At 37.0% G+C, this 21,812-nt stretch overlaps 1 protein-coding gene across 1 annotated transcript; it reads left to right on the forward strand.

Moving 5' to 3' along the window:
• Positions 1 to 364: 364 nt before the first annotated feature.
• On the forward strand, positions 365 to 18,934 carry snx19a (sorting nexin 19a). Its single transcript, XM_065249998.1, has 11 exons — positions 365 to 1,903; positions 2,326 to 2,458; positions 2,673 to 2,773; positions 2,884 to 3,000; positions 3,467 to 3,555; positions 4,241 to 4,334; positions 4,498 to 4,633; positions 4,871 to 4,994; positions 16,723 to 16,907; positions 17,343 to 17,430; positions 17,615 to 18,934. Exons 1-11 carry the CDS (start codon positions 365 to 367, stop codon positions 17,742 to 17,744), a joined length of 2,736 nt encoding a protein of 911 aa, XP_065106070.1. The 3' UTR covers positions 17,745 to 18,934.
• Positions 18,935 to 21,812: the final 2,878 nt, after the last annotated feature.

Raw genomic sequence — 21,812 nt, forward strand, 5'->3', positions numbered from 1 at the left:
TTTATTTAAATTCTGTGTAGCCAAGTGGTTCTCAAACTGGGGGCCAGGACCGGGACTCCCAGGGGGGCCGCAAGATGGTGCCAGGGGGCCAGTTTTATGACATCTTAAATACATTAATTTATCATGAATTCTGGTAATTAAACCTAAAAAATGAGGCTACTAACCAACAGCACTACTTTGTATACTTTAATATGTTTAGTCTAGTTAAAAAGTTTTAGAACAAAATTGTTATGCATTTTCTTTGGGGGGGGGGGCAAAGGAATGCACCGTACACAAGGGGGCCACACGCCGAAAAAGTTTGAGAACCACTTTGTTTATGATGATATTACTTATTTATTTGTAATCAGTTCATCACAATCCCAAAATGCCTGGTGTTGAGAATCCTGAGCTGAATCCATGGTCTCTCTTTGAAGTACTGGGACAGAGGAGCATTCTGGGAGTTGTAGTTCTGATCACATGGTTGGTGCTATTCCACCTTCTGGTTAACGTATGGCTACTGTGCATCTTTACCAGCCTTTTGGTAGTGCTGGGTGGATGGCTGGGATCTCGTGTTGCTTTGGATGCCGACAGCCTCATTCACTTGGAGCATTTTCTCCCCCTGATAGGTTATTCTCCTCAGGCTCACACTTCCACAGAGAGCGAGCGAAAACTGGACTGGGAGATTCAAAGTATCATCGATAAGGCTGTTAGGGACTTTGTGTCATCCTGGTACAGTAGTTTTGTATCAATAGGAGCGGATGAGTTTGAATGGGAGGTGAGGAATGCTATGCTGGAAGCAGCTGGTGAATTAAAGAGGAGGGCAAAGCTGGTGGACAGAAGGGAACTGGCTCACAGGGTTCTTGAGCTTTGTGGTTGCCATCTGCAGAGCTTCGGTCATGCCAAGCAGCTCCAGCTGCATGAATCTCACCAAAAAGATAGGGAAGGAAATAGCTCCACATTGTGGAGTTTGTACAGTAAAGTTGACCTGCCTCACCCTGCACTGGCCAGTCAAGCTACCCAGTTATCCTACTCTAGAGCACTGGTAGATCTCCTCATGCATGTCCTCATTCCACAGTCTCACCTGGAAACACGAACAGGCCGGTACATTGTGAGAGAGCTCATTACATGTAATGTTCTTCTGCCCCTAGTGACAAGAATATCCAATCCAGATTGGTTAAACCAGATGATTGTGGACATGTTCACCAAGTCCACTGACAAAGAAGAAACACTCTGTGTAAGCCCACAGCAATTGCCTCCAGCACACCTGGAGGAATCCTATAGCAGCTTTTGGAAACGTGACCCCCCGATTGCTTTTGACTGTCCAGAAACCTCCAGCATGCAGACAGCTTGGTCTGTATCTACAGCTCCCCTCCATGATTCTTCTGAATCAAGTTTTTACAGTCAATGGTCATCCAGTGAAAATGTGCAAAGAGGGAAAAGCCCAGAATTGCTTTTTCCAAAGAGAATGATCCAAAATACAGCCAAGGTACTTCAATCTCCATACCGCACCAGCCGTCTTTACGGACACACTGACTGTGATTTGGAATCCCCCTCTTCTGAAGGCAGAAAGTCGTCTATTGAGTCTCTAAAACAAACTGAATCAGAAGAGGATTCGACAGAGAATTTCTGTGACTGCATATGTCCTTCAGATCTTTGTGGCTTGGTTGGTTTGGAGGAGGACACGTTGTGCCGTTTAGGAAAGTGTTTTAAGCGAAACATCATTTCAGAGCCCCCTTTGTGGCCTGAGAGAATTGTGGAAGAGTCAGCAGTTGGACCCCTAAATAACTTGGACTCATTCGGTACAGAAAGCCTAGGAAGTGTAGATGGACCAGTAACGATTCAAAACTTGCAAATTAGTGGGACTATCAAAGCCAAAGCGCAAAAAAGCAGCGGCACTTATGCTTATACTCTATACACTGTAAAGGTGAGATTACCATGCTTACATGCAAATGTTTTGTGTTAAATATAAAAAATAAATAATTGACCATATTCACATTGGCTTTGTTTTATGTTAGATGATAGTGAAAGATTAATCGCATACAAAATAAAAGTGATTTTTTGCATAATATATGAGTGTGTGCTGTGTTTATGTATGTATTTAAGAAACATTTACACGTGTGTATATATATGTTTATTTATATTTTTATATATTAAAATCTGAAATTAATATATTATGCATGTGTGTGTGGTTAAATATACATAATAATTACACACATATATTATGCAAAAAATAACTTTAATTTTGTATGTGATTAATCGCCATTAATCTTTGCCGAGCACTAAATCAACTTTCTGAAAAGCAATGATTTTGATCCAGTGATTTCTGTTTTTGTGATTGTACTGAAGTATAAAGCTACTGCAGAGGATTCAACCACTGATCAACCTGTCACATATCGCACAGTAAAACGGCGCTATAGTGAGTTTCTAAATCTGCAAGCACGTTTGGAGGAAAGGCCTGATCTCAAAAAGGTTATTAAAAGTAAGACATTTTAAAACTTAACCTTTCAAATGAACGCTACACAATATTTCAGACGTTACATTGCCAGTATTACATTTACAAAATAAACAAATAAAAAGTAAAGTACACGTGCTTGTAAATATAAATGTCTAAATATCTATACTGCACTGCGATGTTAACTTGTATATAAATGTCATGTTGCCTGTCTTAATAAAAACGCGTGATTGTATTTTAGATGTCAAAGGTCCAAAGAAACTGTTTCCAGACCTTCCCTTCAGCAACACAGACACAGACAAAGTGGAAGCCAGGAGAAGCCAACTGGAATCATTCCTCAGGGTAACGGATTTGCCTTCACTGATAAAACTAGGGATTGACTGATGAAATGTGACTTTTATACGAAAACCTGGACATGGTCTCCCTCGCACCTTGTTTTTCCACTCTTGCAGAAACTCTGTGCCATCCCGGAGGCAGCCAACAGTGAGGAAGTACGCGAGTTTCTTGCACTCAACACTGATGCCAGAAGAGCTTTCCAGAAGAAACCATCCAGTTCACGTATTGACAAGGTGACGCTAAAATTGTTGTTTTCACTAAATGCTTAAAAAGGACTGAGAAGGTTATCTGTGTAATATTTCTATCTCTATTTTGTGCTTTTGCTTGTTTGTCTGTACACTGTCAGAAAAAAAGGTTTAAAATTGTACCTTTTCTGTCACTGGGGTGGTACCCTCAAAGGTTCAGTTTTGTACCTTTTATGGGTATACAACACATTGAAATGTTGTACCTTTTTGACCTTTAAAGGTACAGTTAAATGTTTTGTACCACTAACAATTATTTGGTACAAAATTGGTTCTTAAAAGGTACACAATAGGTCCTTAAGGTATAATATTGTACCCCAAAAGGTACAACATTTCAATGTGTTGTGTAGCCATAAAAGGTACAAAACTAAACCTTTGAGGGTACCACCCCAGTGACAGAAAAGGTACAATTTTAAACCTTTTTTTCTGACAGTGTATGATATTATTTTGCCAACAGATGGTGGAGAACATAGTTGACACTTTGAAGACGACATTCCCACGCTCAGAGCCACAGAGCCCTACAGAGGAAGGAGATCAACAGAGAAAGTGAGAATTCATGACACCTGACAAACATGAATATTTGTAACCACCAGACCCAACTAGAATAATTGTTTTTGTGTGTGTGTGTGTGATTTACTGTTTTCTTCATAAAATCATCCTACATGATTTAAAGAACATTCTTTGAAAATAATAATAACCTACAGTGGCTGCCGGTGACTTCTTTATTCGAGGGCGCATGAAGCGAAGTTCGTCACAACATGTATTTATCTTATCATGTGTGTGGTTCGTCCAAACTATGTGTTCGGCGCGTCGAGTGAACCTATGTGCATCATATGTACAGAGTTTACTGTTAAGCAGAGGTGTAAAGTACTGGAGTAAATATACTTCGTCACTGTACTTAAGAATTTTTTGGGCTACTTTGTACTTGTACTGTGTATAGGGAGTGTCTTGGGTGTATTTTGTGAATGTGAGCGTCTCTTTTATCATGACGCGTTTTGATGAAACACGTGATGCACATGGTTCACATGACTGAACAAACGCATATTTCAAAAACACGAGCAACACACGACACTCCGAACACATATTTTCAATTTGCGCCCCTCGGAAGAGCAGTCATCAGCCGCCACTGATAACCTTGATATCTTAATGCTGAGTGAGGCCAAGTCAAACATCAATATTTGCGTTTTGGATGTATTGTTTGTAATGTCACATATATGCTTTCATATTTCAGGCCCCGTCTGAGATTCTCCAGTAAAATTGCTCCAACGCTTAACGTCCCAGACCTGGGACCTAAAGTGTCATACTTGTTCAGTGAACACTGCCCAGTGAGTTTCCATATTACACAAAATCACAAAAATACTGAAATACAAAAGTCCATGCCCAATCCACTTATAAATGAATATAGTTAAATGTTGATTTTGAACCTTAACAGATATTAGCTTATCATATTTTATCCCTGGGAAAAAACAATACTTGTACTTTCTGTAGGTTCTTAGAGGGTTCTCACTATCAGATCTGGAGGGTTTTTTGAAGGAGCAGGAGATGCAGGTGGATGGTGTTTTCAAGAGTCAATCGAGGTACAAAGAAGAACTGAAACCTGTGGAAAAGAAGGAAAGAGGAACAGGTAATTTGGCTAAGAACTGTAGAATACAGTTTCTATAATTTTCACATAGTTTAGGATAAAACAATGAGAAATACAATGCATTAACTTGTATGATGATATACACCACATTATACAGGAGAGGGCAGTACCACTCAGTTAACATTATGACAAAGAGTTTAGTTTTCATTTTTTTAATGTAAGAACATCATATAATGTGATTGGCAAATGTTACACAGCTGTGTGTTTGTGATGGCACAGACACCGCACTGGCAGACATCGCTCTGAATATCTTGTGTTTGCTGATGAAGGACAGGTGGAGCTGGCTGTGTACAGAAAACATCCAGAAAACCATCAGACTGCTCTTTGGCACTTTTATTGAAAGGTAGTACACACCATAACACTTTAAACCAATCCAGGTACATATTGCTAGTCAGCAGTGATAAAGTTAAGTGTTGTTGAGTTCTTAGGGTATGTTCAGTCTGATCCTTGTGTACAGAGTTTGAATTTATTTATTCAGTCATTTAACTGAATTCTTATTTTTGTTTTGACTAATTAGGGAAATTAGAAGTCTGTCCCTAGTGTTCCTATAGCTCAATTGGTAGAGCATTTGGGTTTGATTCCCATACATAATCACATGTACCTTATATGCACCGTAAGTTGCTTTGGAAAAAAGCATCTGTCAAATGCATAAATGTAAAATAACTGAGGACCGTGTATACCTGCTCATTTAAAGCACTTTAAGGTTTATACATAACCAAAAAAATCTGTATTGGAAATGTAAGGTCATGTTCTATTGAAACATACAGGGAAATTAGGTAATGCTGTGACAAATTAAAATAACTGAACATTGTTATGACTTGTAGCTGACGCTGGTCATAGTTTAATTGTGATTCATCAATCTCCTTCAGACGGGAAGTCAGAAATATTCTTGGAATGCGCAAAAAGCCTAGCTTCTCGTGTCTGCCGTGCTCCACCCAATTAAAAGTAATGGATGGGAAGTGGAAGAAGTTGATTGGACCGCAGCAGGGCTGAGTGATAACTGGCCAGTTATCCAAACGGGATTGCAGCTGGTTTGAGAGCCTTGCGTCATTTGTGTAGGCTCGGCATGTGTAAGCTGTCAAAATAATTTAGAGAAGCGATGATGATGAAAAAATAGCAGGGCGTTCTGAACAGACCGCATGGCCGTGATGCCCCGTTTTCTTTATTATCCCAAGTTTAATTAGTCTTTTAGTTTATTGATCTGTATTTAGCGTAGATAAGGACAGTCCCAGCACCTTGTGAGTTCTCTAATGAACTCTGTGAGAGATGTTTCAGCAAGGCATCTGGTGTACACATGCTTTGATAGTTAAGGTATGAAATAAGAGGTGACCGATTGGGCCTGATAGAATATACGTGACCCTGTCTGTGAAATTTAATTTGGAGCATCAGAGTTTGATTTCACATTGATTTCAATCATGACCTTTCTTAGTGTAGGATGATTTTATGTAAAAAACTATAAATCACAAATAATGACTTTAGCTGGGCTTTCAGATGCAGGGTCACAAAAATCTAAATTACCGGAGACTGTCAGACAGTTCCTCTTTTAGATGCTGTAGGCAGGGTCTACAATGAACTCTTCATTAGTGGCAGGTAAAAATGAGAAAACTGACCAGAAACCAATTTAACCATGCATTTGCCACTTGGCGAGTGCTTAGTTTGGACCCTTATTCAAATTTCTGATATTATGAACATGGTAATATCTCTTCTTGCCTGTCAGCAATCTGATCACTTTTCAATTTGATAGTCTTTTCTGCTATGTAAAGTTTGAGGGTGTGTTCACACATGCAGTGAGCTTTTGTCCTTCTCACGAAAACAGCTTTTACTTTTTTTTAGTTTTTGAGCAACTCTTCATTAGTGCTTTGATTGCGGCAGTACATTTTTGCTGCAATGAATCAAAGTGACAACATTTTTAGATGTTGTGTTCCTTAGTGAGTGAATAGTTTAACAAACATAAACTTATAGTAATTAATGCAAGGTGTTATTGTTGATAATGTTTAATTTTGCTTGTAAAATCTATTGTTGTACATATTATCATAAACCATTGAGTTACATTCATTTATTTTATGTTATAAGAGTAAACCTTATAAATTAAGTGTGGATTTATACTACAAATGTAGTAAACACTCAAAGTTTTACTACAAAAAGTTCAGCTATGGTAGTAAAATGATATGGTTAACTCTTTCACCGCCAGCGTTTTTAAAAAAAGTTGCCAGCCAGCGCCAGCGTTTTTCATGATTTTCACCAAAGTTTAATGCCTTCCAGAAAATGTTCTTCTTTAAATATATAAACATACAATATGCCAAATGAAAGAACAGACCCTCTGCTTTCAAAAAAAAAAAAAAACGTTTGATCCTATCTTCAGTGGTTCTTTTGTAATCAGCTTTTGAATATGGGTAGGTTTCTGCAAAAACACCATATTTTGAGCAAAAAGCAGAAATAAATTCCATTTTTGTGGCAGACTATTCATAGAGATCCCATTCAGAGGGATCTTTAAAACAGACACGGACATGCAGCTGCTTGCCATAGGGCAATACTTCGGGTTTAAAAAGTTGCGGAAGGGTGCCACCTGGTGGATAATAGTATTGCGGAAAGACGGAAAATCTCGTCATTGGCAGGGAAGCGTTTTCTCTTGATTGACGAGATATCTCGTCAATGGCGGCGAAAGAGTTAATTTGAGGAAAGCCAGTCCTTCCAGAGTTTTTTTGGGATTGTTGCGGGCAAAAATCCTTGATCTTGCGGCACGTTTTCTTAAAAAATGCGATGGAATATGCAGGATATTTATGCAATTTTATGTGATGAAATTGCATGAACTTGCAAAAATTTCGGGAACTTGCAAAAACTGCGGGAACTTACAAAAAATGGTTGCACCTTTTGAATGATGTTCACGTCACATAATCACATCACTTTTTAACGTTCCCATGGCAACAGGGAACATGGCTGCGCTTGTGTGAAGTAAATGCAACATTTTTCAACTTTCTGCTAAGATTTATGTGATTTTTGCTTCAAAATGCGGGGATTATGAAAGCCCCACATATTTTGCACATGGAAATCTGCAATTAAAGTGCGGCGTATTTAAAAAAATGCAGCCACTGCGTAAATATGCAGACTTTGGCTGATTATGCGTTGAATTATGCGATCTTTCTGGAGGGACTGGATTTACCATGTTTTTTATTTGTAGTGAAACCTTACATTTTTTACTTTTTGCAAGAGAAAGATTGTGGCCTTAATCATTGTATACGTAATCAGAAGTACAAGCAGATGAGCAATGTTATATTTGACACTAAAAGTACGAGTTTACTTTCAACCCATCAGCGTTGAGTCAAAAACGGACAAACTCAGCAGTTTATGCTTATAGAAATAGACAAGAAAATGTTTATACTGTATTTAACCCAGCAATGGGTTAAAACAACCCAGCACTTTGGGTTGAAACAACCCAGCATAGGCTAAATTGCAACTCAACGGGTTGGGTTCTTTCCTTTTTGACCCAACCCGGGGTTGAAAATAACCCTGCATTTATGTCTGTGGTTCTCCTTCACAATGCAAAAGCCTTGTCTGGTCACTCTGTGCATGTGTTTCTCGCATTGCCGTATTTAGGTTTGGGATAAAGTTAGGATTTTGGCCTCGCCCTTATTAAAGCGGGATACACTCAAGCCAAATATCTTTTTTCTGGAAGGTTATATTAGGATGGTCCTAAGGTTGTGACAGTTCATGCTTCCCTTGTCTGTATGAGATCATCAGAGCAGGACAGGTGTTAATTAGCGAGGTTAAAATCAGCATCTTATGTCAGCTGAACCTAAAGCTATTTTCTCCACATGACATCGTCTTAATGCTTCTATGTGCAATTACTCCTGCATGTTTTTCCGCTTAAGTGTGGGTGTTTATGTGGTTTGGGGTTAGTTAAATAAGTGATGCTAAGTATAATAAGGATCACTGTACTTGATACTTCCTCTAAAAACGACGAACGGAATGTTCTGGGGCTGGATTTGGGATGAGGGGTAGTTTAGTTGGATTTGAAATGTGTGAAATGTGCACAGAGGTTATTTGCACAGATTGCTTCACTGGTTACTGGATACAGGGATGTCTTGAAGGTCAAGGTCATCGAATGCCTAGATAAATATCTATCAGTCTGAACTTTTATGTACTCTAATGCATCTTAAAATTGTACTTCATTTCACGCACACATTGATGTATTGACAAGATGGCAGATATGAAAGCATTGCATTTGTTGCTGAACAAATCTGCTATTACAGTGCTGCAGTCTCAGCCTTTTCATGGACGATTGTCAGATCCCATTTTGATTTATTTTCAGTTCTTTCCATGTAATAAATTTTTTTTTATAAAACATTTTTCTTGAATGTGTGAGACCTTTATGTCATCAATCTCTTCTCCATGGTAAACATTTGAATGTCAAGAACAAACTTGGGCACAGCATGTAAGAGGGACCTGGAGTTCCGGAAATTTCGAATAATATGGAAACAGGAAAAAACTATTCAAATTTTACTGACCTTCTATCTCCATTCTGTTAGCATCGGCCAGACATATGACCATGCTGTCATAACATGATAAAAGATTGCAATGCGGAGCTCTATTTATCTCCAACAGCCAATATAAGAGCTTTCCATTTTGACCCAAAATGTGTGACTAAGTCTATATAAGACGTGTGTGTGCTATTTTGACCTAAACTAGATGAAATGAACGGAAAGTCGTCATAAAGAGTACTGGCATGTGTATTGTACACTATAAAAAAATCCTTCTTGCACTTACATTTTGAAGTTTAATCAACTTGAATTTACAGTTCAACATTCTTGACTAATGAGGGGTTGCTAAGTTGTAATAGCTTAAGTTATTTTAACTTTATTTTTATAATTTATTTCAACTCCTCACTAGTCAGTAAAGTTAAAACTAATTGTTATTTCAAATTTATTCAACGTAAAAAATTTAGTCCAACAAGGAATTTGTACAGTATATGTGATCATCTTTTTGGCCTGATCAAGTGTTTTGGCCATGTTAAATGGCACTAGCTGTTTTATATATTTACTTAAGGCAAATGTACAAATATTTCAAGACAGTCTGTTTACAGTATATGGCTCCTTCACATACTGTATATCATGACTGACTTCACCATTTGCCAGTAATGTTTAGTTTATCGTTTAGTTTGGCAATCTATTTTCAAACTGTTTGCGGGCGTGTGTATCCGTCTGGTTTTACACTGAATCATTGGTCCCTGAATGGCTATTTTTTCAAGTGGGAAAATCGACGCAGGATAATTATGAAAGCACTCACCCAACCAAACATTGGCAGGTCCCAAACAGGGCAGTTTGCATGGTGCTTAGCAGGAAAAGAATCTGGTAACTTACAGCTTGTGGTTCAATGCATGCATTGGCAAATCTGGAAATGGAAGATCTTCAATAGGGTTATTACCCAATGGTCCTGGTTCATCTGCCTCCCTCAATTGTGTGCCAAGTGTGTGATGTGCCTAGCATTCAGCACACATTGTTCATGCTTTACATGATGCACTTTTCAGAATGTTCTCATCAACATTGTTCTGTCCAGATTTTATATGTTTTATTCCTTAGAACAAAAATTAGATGTTAGGTTGATGGTCAGTTACGCCAGTGCAGCATCAACTTCTGGGGATAAGGGTGACAGAATTTTTCTGTTTTGGGCGAACTGTTAATTTAATGGCAGTGGTTTGTAGCAGTATGTCTTGAATCATTACGTTGTAAAGAAAAGTTAACAGTTGAATTAATAATATGCAGTTACAAACCTGCAAACGAATCACACAAGCCATATACACCGGCATGTAAACAAGTTACAATTCATGTATGGATTTCAAAGGTATGCAAGTATGTCACATACTTGTACAAATACTATATGCAACATACTGTACTTTATTTTTCCAAATACTTTCATACCGTATATTTAACATAAAATAAAAATAATATACATTAATAACATTTTTTGATTGTATAGGTGACAAACCAATACATAGTGTAACTATTATTGTATGCATACACTCTCAGAAATAAAGGTACAAAACTGTACCTTTTCTGTCACTGGGGCTGTACCCTTTCAAAAAGTACAGCTTTGCACCTAAGGATTTCATTTTAGTACCTCAGAAATACATTCTGGGACCAAAGAGAGCTTATATGTACCTCAAAAATACATATTAGTATCAATTTTGTACCTTTATTTCTGACAGTGTAACATAGATATGTCCACATATATTTTCATGCAGTATTGTATGGGAATATTAAAGAGCACCAATTATTCAATTCACAATTTTACATTTACTTTGTTAACAATATGGAAAAGGTACATACCCCAAAGTAAATGATGACGCGAGATATCGTCTCCAACGTAAATCTCTTTTTTTGGTCTACAACCCACACTTGTAGGCAACAGTTTACTTCCTGGGATTGGTGATGTAGTAAAGACCGACATTATCATAATTCCTCCCAGTTTGACCTACAGCCTGTAAGTTAACTCCTGTTAGCCTTGCATTGTGACCGAATTCTTCAAACAGGGTAAGGAGCGTCATATTTCCGGCTGACATCATATTCAGGCCAATCACAATGTACAGATTAGCTGGCCAATCAGGGAAACAGCGCTTGAATCAGTTTGTTTCAGGAAGAGCGTGAAATCTGGAGCTAAAAATGTACGGTATGTGGAAAATAATGTGTTTTTTAACCATAAACCACGCAAATACATTGCATTACCCACAAAATAACCTTGTTTTTTTAGCAATGAAATAGATGCACTTTAAGATGTTTATTCATACATTATTCATAGATGATTGGATTTTTGTATGGGAATTCTGCTTCTTCTAACATCATTATCATAATGTAAACCACACCAGACAAACAAAATGCTCAATTTCTTTGTCAACAGGTTGCGGAGAATAAAATGTCCCACTAGAAATGAAAGCCAAACGCAGGCATCAAATGTGCTAAATGTTGTTGTTATGTCATGAAGTCACCGGGTTATTATGTGTTGGCCATTTTGATTTCAGTACTGAACTAGATCCTGTTTCATCTGGTAGCTGGATTTGGAGATGCCTGTTTAATGTGATTGCATGGTTGTATATTTCTGCAGCAGACCTCATGTCACCACGAGACCATCTTGGCTCGGTTCTTTTGCATCTCTGTGTATGTGTGTTCATGTAAGATTTTGTTTTCTTTCACCTTCAACCTTTCTGATTAATGTTTTAAAGTTGCGTTTGTAAGTTAACCATTTAGTAAGTTATAGAGACAGTTACATAAAAGAAGATTATGCAATTATGCATTTTTTGTTTCAGTATATTTTGTAGTTGCAGAGAACCACTGTTGTCTGACCACATCAATCAGACATTCTCCAGATCTGCACTGAAAAGAAATAATCTTGGACAGATGTGCACCACTTAACACCTAAACTTTCTTTGATAACATCTGTAAAATCTCTGGTCAAAAGTCAAGATACAGGTACTTGTAGCTGATAACCATTCTGTGGTCTGTTAACCAATAGACAAATAGCATAAATTGCAAATATCTTCTTGTAAACATCATTGAGGTCCCCATGATTACCAAATGTGCAGAGTAATAGTTGTTGGTGAGTCTGATGTGCAAAACATGTTGCTCCAAACTCTACCAAAAGGGGGCAGCACACGTCATTAAGGTTCCTGATGTGTGACTTCTAAACCTCATGTTTTCGTATCTTTCAAAACAAGCAATCCCGTCTTATTTAGCTCATATGTCAAATTTGCCGTTCTTCAGACAGCTGCATATTTTGTTGTCAAACATTTGAAATTTGGTTAAAATGATCTGCAAAATCGTCTGATTCTGTCTGACAGGTAATCAGATCTAATAAATCAACTCTGTTGAAGGCGAATGCAGAGACTAGATTGCTGTTCAGCCAGTGGAGCACTGTAGACACCATTTTTTTTTTTTTTGTTACTGAATGCTGAAACAAAGTTTAAAGGTTTAAAATATGTTGATTCATTGGCTCTATAGCCCATGATTAAACAGTATGTGGTGATAAAGTAACAAACACATTTTAAAACAAAACTTGAAGAGCTCAGATGCAAAGCCCTCTAAGTGCATCTGACATGTTTTCTTGTAAATGAGAAAATTTTATCAGGCTCATATGTTAAGGTTAAGAATTTTATCTTTAATGGCAATGAAAAGATTATTAGTCAGTAATTGAATGCCTTATTTTCACAAATATCACATTAATTTTATTGGTATTTTACTAAATTGACTCTATTACTGTTAGTGCATGCAAAAAACTTTTTTAATAATAGTAAAACAATTAAGTTTTAAACCTCTTTTATCCGTGTAAAAAAAACTCTTATATGCACGCTATCGTTTATCCAATTCTTCTTCAGTGCACTTAGAGGACTTTGCTGAAAAAGCGCCATGGTGTTTAACTAATCTGTATTTCTAATAGACCTGAGCAGTCTCCGGCCATTTAGAAATGCTGGTACACTCTTCTGCAGGGAGGGGAGGGGCTGTGTTTCCTACCCTCCACCGCCACTTTCAGAGTGTGCTTGTAGCAGCTAGGAGGCTGCTCAGGTTGCAGCAACAGTACAATTTGTACAGTTAAAAGTTGTTCTATCACTGAAATAATTTTAGAGACATTATTTAAAGGTAAAAAAACTACATAGTGTTGCTTTAATAGCTCTTTAGTATTGTTACACAGGGTAAACTGTTTTGAGTTGTTTGGAATTACTTGGATGGTAAAGGGCTTTTGTCTGTTTTATCTATTTCTCTTAAACGCACACACCTGCGCACTGACATTGTTAGATTAAACTGGCATAGTTGAAAAATATCAAGGGTCTGAATTTATTCTTTTCTATTTATAGTTGTACTAGAACAAATTTTTGTATTACCCAATGCTTTGACTGTTTTTGTTATGTAAACTAACACCTAGCCATCTTTTCTTTTTATGTCTTGGCAGTCGACAGTCTGACAAGGATAAAAATCGATAAACAATTTCTTTTTCAGGAGAGAGATTGAGTGAGAGGGTTTTGGTTAAGTAACTCAATGTGAGAGAAAAATGTAGAATGTCACATTTTTCAACGTGAGAAAATACAGTACTTGCTTTTTCAAAGTTAAAGAAAAATGGAAATATCTGGTTGGCATGTTTTTCTGGGCTAGAAATAGCTAATAGAAGAGACAGGACATTGTACTGTGATTGAGTCACATGATAAGATTATGAAATTAGGAACATCAATGTTTGATTTCACTCATTGATTTTACATTGAGCTCAAATTCTTTAAAAATATCAAGGTTATATTTTTACATATTTTAAATTATGTAGGATGATTTGGTAACACTTTATTTCGATAGTCCACTTTAGACATTTTACTAATTATAAGTAACTTTGCAACTACATATCAACTACCAATCTTTAGAGAATTAGTAGACTGTCTGCTTAATATCTACTAACACTTTATTGTGATGATATCTCAACAGACATTCAACTGACTATAAGTATCTTTTCAGGTGCATGTCAACTTATTCCACTAACCCAAACCTCTTCCCTAACCCCAACCCTTACAGTCTACTAATACTCTAATGACAGTTAGTTGACGTATAGTTGCAAATTATTGAAAGGTAGTTGGCATGTAGTTGCAAAGTTATTTATAGTTAGTAAAATGTCTAAAGTGGACTATCAAAATAAAGTGTAACCGATGATTTAAAGGGGACATTTCACAAGACTTTTTAAGAGTATGAATGTGAAGTTTTAGCCCACAATACCATATAGATAATATATTTTAGCATGTTAAAAATGCCATTTTGTCCTGGAGGTGTGAGCTAAATGTTTTAGTTTTTGGGTGTTTCCTTTTAAATGCAAATGAGCAGATAAAATACAAACACAGATCGCTATTATAGTGGTTTGCTGAAATTAAAACTCAATTGACCTATCGCTAAGCCCCCCCCCCCGCCCCCCCCCCCCCCCCCCCCCCCAGTTACTGATTCGAACTCTGACACACAATGGTTGCTAGTGGTTTTACAATGTGAGCTGTCAGTTTGAAAACCTTGTCAAAGTTTTTTTAGATATATTTTGGACCACCTTTCATCGAGGTGCATTCATGGTGCATTCAATATGACACAACGGATATTAATATAAAGATTTTAATATAAATATGAAGGGAAACAAGATTAATTTGGAAGTGGGGGTTTACATATCACAATGCAAGCGGTTGTAGCCTCATGTTATGGTCGTCCAATTGCAAAAAACATCAGGATTAACACTGATCATGTACTACAGGGAAGAATAAATTAATTTAAATAATAATAAAAAAATTATATGGAGAGGCACTGAACTTTAGCTAACATTAGCACAAGCTATCAAACTTACAGAGGCAAGGCTGTTTTATCATGATTGCAATTGAATAAGTTTAGGTGACGTTAGCACAGATAAAAGCATTGTTCCTTCAACTTACAAATGTATACATCCTTATTGATCTGCACATTATGTGGAACTTCTTTGGGTTTAGATAATGCAATAAAATAAATGTTATTGCCCACCCTACCAAGATACTTGGGATAAGTGTACACCAGGCACATTGTTCTACCATTTTGGCAGCATAAACACAATAAAATTAATGTAAGCTTATGATTTTACAGTGCTTTTCTATGGTGCTGAAACCCGCAGTTGTCCGAGTTCCGGTCCCAGTGCAACTGATACTCAACTGTCATTGGCTCATCTACATTCGAGGGGAGGGGCTTAGCGATAGATCAATTGTGCTGTCAATTATTTTCTCTCTCTTTTTCTCTCTGCACTAAATGGCGTGGTTTGATAGTGCAGATTAAGGGGTGGTTTTGTTATCACATCACATGGGGAGCCATATTTCAATTACCTTTTTTTCACTTGCTTGGTTTACCAAAACTAAGATACTGTGGTTTTTTACTGTGTTGATAAAGGCTCTGAAGACACAATTATAGCACTTGTACCAGCTGTGATCTCTTCAGTTCATTGAGGTTCTTTTGTTACTCCGATGTCTATTGTGATCAGGTCTGCTGAAGGTTGACCTACTTTTTTCCTGATCTCGACTGTTAGGCACACCTGTTTGTTGAGTCTGTGTGTGCACTTATAGTATGTCTATTTATTCAATGAAGGTATTGTCTGAATCCCACACCTTTTCGTGTGTAGACGTCTCTGTCTTTTGAGAAATGTGTGTCAGTGTATATGTATTAATTTCAACAAATTTAAACGTGTTTACATCTGTCTCAGCGTTTCTCTCTGTCTGTACTATAAGAGGTGGCACGCGACCCTTGAGACCTGTTTGGCTACTCCACTACTGTCAGCTTCACATCACAACATGCAAAGCACACAGAGATCACGTACACCACACAGCAGAGAAAAGCAAAAGTAAACGGATACCTGCATGTTCAGCCAGCTGTTTGGAGAACACTGGTCCCTCCTGACCCACAATGGTTTTGGGGGCCTTTACATGCACTTGTGAAGTTCCTCGTGTTTCCTTTGCAGGGATTTTTGGGGCATTTAAATCTGTGTTAGTGGTAAGGATAAGTTTGCATAATATTAGCCACGAGATTTAAAAGTAAATAACAGACAGGGCAAGATAGTGGTAGTGATGACAGGGTCCCCTCGGGAGTGACAGTAAATAGGTTATAGCCTAATGCAGTGGACATTTGAGACACAATTTATCACAGCTACAGTATGTATCACAAAAAGACTGCACTTAGTTGTCGAAAAGCTTTGTAGTCTGTTGTAACTGAGACCTTGGCTTGAACTGGATGTCACTAAGATAGTTAAATGCAGAATGGTGAAAAGTCATGGCTACATGATATGTTGACCTCATAAGAGCTCCTGTTCCAAAGTTAGCAAAGAAAAAGTGAACATTCACTTTTGTTGCTTGCTATGGACCAGGGGTACCCAAACATGGTCCAGGAGGAGTTTATTATACTGTACCTGTGAGATAATATGCACTCATTAAGTACACAGGTGTTCTTTTTGAAATGTTTCTGCTGCAGTGATGCAGTTTGTACAAAGGCAATACAAAGGTTTATGGTGTGTCAAAACATGTGTCTAAATGTACAATATACTGTATGTGTGCGTCTCCTCAGGTGGTTAGAGGTAGGCATAGCCCACCTGACCAGTACATCATGCTGGGTGATTTATCTACGGGTTCTCCAGAATGCAGTGTGGCCTGGAGGTGAGCTGCCTGTGGGACCACGGCCAGAGAGAAGTCCAGAGCAGATAGAAAAGACCAGACTTCAATGCGTGCAGTGCCTCATGCAGCTGTTCCCAGGTCAGATTACACCACAAAATTAGACTGACTTAAATGGATGGATATATAGAAATAATGAGTTGAGGAATCCATTTACCTTTGTACCCGTTTACAAACATTAAGCTCTCTTATCCATCATTTGAACATAATTTGGTAAAATACTCCTGGCGTGATCGATAGAAAATACTTAAACGTCTCTTTAACAAATTTCTGTTTACCGTTTGCTTTCCACGCAACGTTAACTGCACCAGGTAAATAGCGCTCATTCAAAAAAAGACACACTCTGTAAAAAGACTCATTTACATTGTTGGCACTGAAAGGAATGATAAATGCTTCATTTGAATACTCACGGCACAGCGATCACTGCATTTAGTTCTTGGTAAGAAGATTTTTTTTTTGCATGCTGAAATGGTTAAAGTTTTTAGTGAATTCACCCCATATGTGTTTAAATTGTAGAGTTAATTACAGACATGCTTGGCTCTGGGAAATGCAGGCTGGTTTGGGAACATGTAGTGGACTCTTTACAGGACCCCAGTATCAACAGGTATTCCAGTATAATCTAAAAAAATCACATTTATTTAAGATCACAATGTCAACCTATATCGACAAAAAAATTTCACACTAACAATTATTTTTTTCTTACAAATTCATTGCATATATGAACCATATCCTCAGTAAGCAGAGACCAACTGGCTTACGTTGATGTGTTTTTTTATGGGACTCTCCAGGCACTTGGTTTACTGTATCTTTGAACTTCTGCTGGAGTTCCTGGTTCCAGAATTTTCCAAAGAGACATTCCAGAGGTCTTTATTTCGCAGTGTTCAAGGGGATGTAGAGAGAATGCCATTATCTGTCTGAGGAGACTGTGTTTTTTCCCTGGTTTTAGTCTGAGGATATTTGTATCTGCTTTTATCAGTCTGGCTTATCAGTTGGCTGTGCTTGCAAACAGCTGCTTTCGTTGAAGTTTTGAATAGGGAATTGATATAGTTGTATTAACTGTCATAACTAACATTTTAGATTGGTTTAGTATTAAAATATAAATATTTTTTCAAATGCTTGCAGAGAATGGTTTACCAAAACTAAGTTGCTGGGTTGATCTTTTTCACATTTTATAGGTTGATAGAAGAACTGGGGACCCAATTACTTAAACATGGAAAAAGTCAAATTTTCATGATATGTTCCCTTTGATGTTTTATTTACTAGGTCCTACTACTATCTAAAAGAAAATTATGAAACACTGTCACTTCATATCACAGTCAAATGTCTTTAAAAATGTAAATGTTTTATTATTTCCTGTTAGTAAACTGGTGTATATAATACAGCCTGATCTCATAAGAAAATGCATTAAGTTAGAACAACTTCGTTTTACAAGTCAATTCAACATACTATTTTAAATTTTGACATTATAAAGTTGACATAACTTAAAAAAAAAACTTAATTTGTTCAATGTATGATTGTGATCATACAAATTAGCCACTTCATAAAATATGTACGAATTGCCATGAGATAGCATTATAATCTTTCTCTATTCATAAGGTCAGATCATTGTGGGCCACACTAAGATATCACAAATCTAGTCTTTCTCTAGTCTATCTGATTAATGTCATCTTTTTCATTGTCTTTTTATTATTATTATCATTATGAAGTTATAATTATTTTTTTTTTGCATCAGCAGAAATTTTATCATAAGTCATACCTGTGGCAAATGAAACAAATGTTTTCTTGATCAAGGCTTCTTAATGCATGTGGCATTTCGTGCTCATATTGCATGTTGGTGCATAATATTCCTGTAAATATTATAGCTGATACAGTACACACAAGCACGCATTTTCCAGGATTTCTCGTCTTAAAAAGCCCACAGAGGGCTCAAATTCTTCATGGATATTAGCATTTGTCAAATATAAGATTTGTCATTTCAGGAAATTGTCTTATTTCTTAATTGTTTAATATGTTTAATAGTCTCTGCCCTGTGTAGTTTGTAGACAAAACAAAGATGTGAGTCAGTTGTACATTTTTGCTTACATACCAGCTTGATTTCATTTTCTGTCTTTTTGGGATTTTTGAACAGTACTGCTGAATAAAAATGTTGTATACATTGTTTGGATATTATTATGTCCCATGTGTTTGTTTGAACCCAATAAACAGCATATGTACAGTAATGTATTACATTATTTACTGTAGTCATTATAATTATTCTAGAAGGAAGACTGATTTTAACGTATTTAAAAGTGCATTGTGTAAACTTTAGGATACTCTCTTGAAAGAAATGCAATATGCATAACTATATTTTTTGTGGTGTATAAAGACCTTACATAATGAACTGCTATGTTTTTATTACCTTAGAGTGAGACATTTTTATGTATACACCGCAAGTCCTCCTACATGGAAGTTGCCATTTTGCGTCATGTTTCTACAGTAAACTGCTCTACAGAGTGCGTTTTGTCTCCGTGTTGTCTTGGATGTCAACATGTTTGTCCTGTGGCAGCTACCGTAGAGTATGAGCAGGACTGAGCTGTTGGATGCAATTTGCAATTTCACCACTAGATGCTTTTAATATCTAGACACAGCAACTTTAAGGGTGCAGTGTGTAATTTTAAGAAAGATATCTTGACAGAAATGCAAAATAATATACAAAACTATATTATCAGGGGTGTATAAAGACCTTTTTATAATGAACCATTATGCTTTTGTAACCTTAGAATGAGACATTTTTATCTACATACACGAGGGTCCCCTTACGTGAAAGTCGCCATTTTGTGCCGCCATGTTTCTACAGAAGCCCTTAACGGACAAACTTTTTTCCAAAGTTGTCTCTGATAATGACATGTTTTTCCGGTGGCGGCTACTGTAGCTTCTCTATGCGTTTCAAAAGTGAGGGGTAAGCAGTGGACTAAGCCCTTGGTTGCAATTCGCAACCTCACCACTAGATGTCACTAAAATTTACACACTGCACCTTTATGTCAGGTAATGTATTTATAACAATTATGATTTAAATTAAATTAATTATTAGGCTGAATCAGTCGGAACCAGAAATTATTTGCCACACTATAAATGAAGCTCATACCTTAATGACCAGACCACTGTCTCCAGATCACCTGGCCTTGCAAGTCTGTATTTGGAGTTGAACCATGTTTTACATTTCTGTCAAAACCTGCAACCATGGCCAAGCTTATGAAGGAAGCCAGTGGTGCAGAATTAGATTAAGTTTATTGGTGTTTTCATTCTTGCATGGATTGCCATCAGATGTCTGGTGCTATAATAAAATCCATGTGATATTAGTTGGTGGTTTGCTACATGCGCACATGCACACGCACGTATGCACATTTTTTCTAGGAGAACTTTGTGTACTTGACTCAGACACTGGTTTTAAAAGCCTAACTGTATTTGCGTTCAAGATGTACTAGCGTGATGACTGCATGATACCAACAGGTGTACAGAAACTTATGGAAAGATTTAAAATCAAATAAACAGACATAGCTGTTTTAACACACTTATAAACATGAATACAAACAATTGTCTGAAACATAGACTGTTAGATGCATTTCATATTCTTCATACTTTCCATATTCTTTTGTTAAACTTTTGCCCCAGCAACTGACAAGAAATTGTCTATCAGAGTGAAAAATAGAAACCAAGTACAGTACCACAATTGTCAATTAAACATCAATCATCCATAATGTATTCAAATTTTCTACCAATATTACTCAAACGCTGCCATTATGTGAGCTCATGCAAAGAAGAATATCTGTAGTTAAGTTTTAATTGCACAAAGCACATAAATGAAAGATACGAAAGAAAGTTTTGAATAATTATACATAAACAAAGAATCCACAAGGATCATTTAAAAACAACTACACAGCAAAAGTGTGCTGTTGTGTTTCTAGTGATTTCTTGCATGTCTGAAAATATTGAAAGAATAAGACGACTCATAATCAATTTTCTGGCCAAGTAAAGAAGAAGGGGCTGGGGGATGTTATGATCTCCTGACTAGACCAGCAACATTTCCCGGATTCTGCAGATGGTAAAAGCAGAAGCTGAAGTGTTTATGTCGTTTACGATGACAACTCTAATTGAGAGCAGTGTGAGTTTTATTGCCCATCGGTGCAGGGTCAAGTGACTTCAGCTGCAGAGATGACAGTAATATTGTTGATGACTCTGAAGGTGTTTGTGGAAGATTCAGCACATTATATGGTGAACTTAGCCACGGTGAACTGTACAAAAGCGGAAAAGAGGATTGTTATGTGCTTGATGTTCTGAGAGGTGTTCAGAAAGATTCGTGAAGGGGTGTAAATCAATAAAATGTGCTGTGTGTTTGAAGTGGTCAGCTTTGAATCTTTCTTAAAGAAGATAAATGAACATGCCTTTACATTTCTTCCATTCTGCCTTTAGTTCATTGCTCTCGTATAAGATGGATTGATATGTTTATGTGCCCACCACATAGCTGTTTATTCAGTCGACCCTGTTCACTTCAAAAACATGCACTGTTTCTTTGTTGCCCTACACTGAGTTGTTTACTATATATATGGGACATCCTTGTTGTTTGCTTATAGATGGTCATTTTGGTTCAGTTTTCCCTGATTAAAAAGAAATAAATAGTACTTTTGGAAAGTCTTACTCATCTTATGACACGAGTAGCCTACTGTAGAGTTACCCAGGTGTATGTGTTACAGTTAGATACTCCAATAAGCAATGACTAGAGAGAAACAGGATGGAGGATTATGTAAAATGCAGGTGGTAGCAGCCTTAGCCGTAACCAAAATCAGGAGTATCTATTCTTTTACGAAAAAAAACATGGTTTTACTACAGTTATACAAAAACATGGCCATCCTTTCACTTTTAATAATATGTTGAATGATGTATAGTATAACATTCTTAAGAACAAACTTGTAGAATGTAAACCAATTACAATGCATAAAATTGCTATGA

The sequence above is a fragment of the Paramisgurnus dabryanus genome, chromosome 5 (genome assembly GCF_030506205.2).
Source record: "Paramisgurnus dabryanus chromosome 5, PD_genome_1.1, whole genome shotgun sequence".
Lineage (NCBI taxonomy): Eukaryota > Metazoa > Chordata > Actinopteri > Cypriniformes > Cobitidae > Paramisgurnus > Paramisgurnus dabryanus.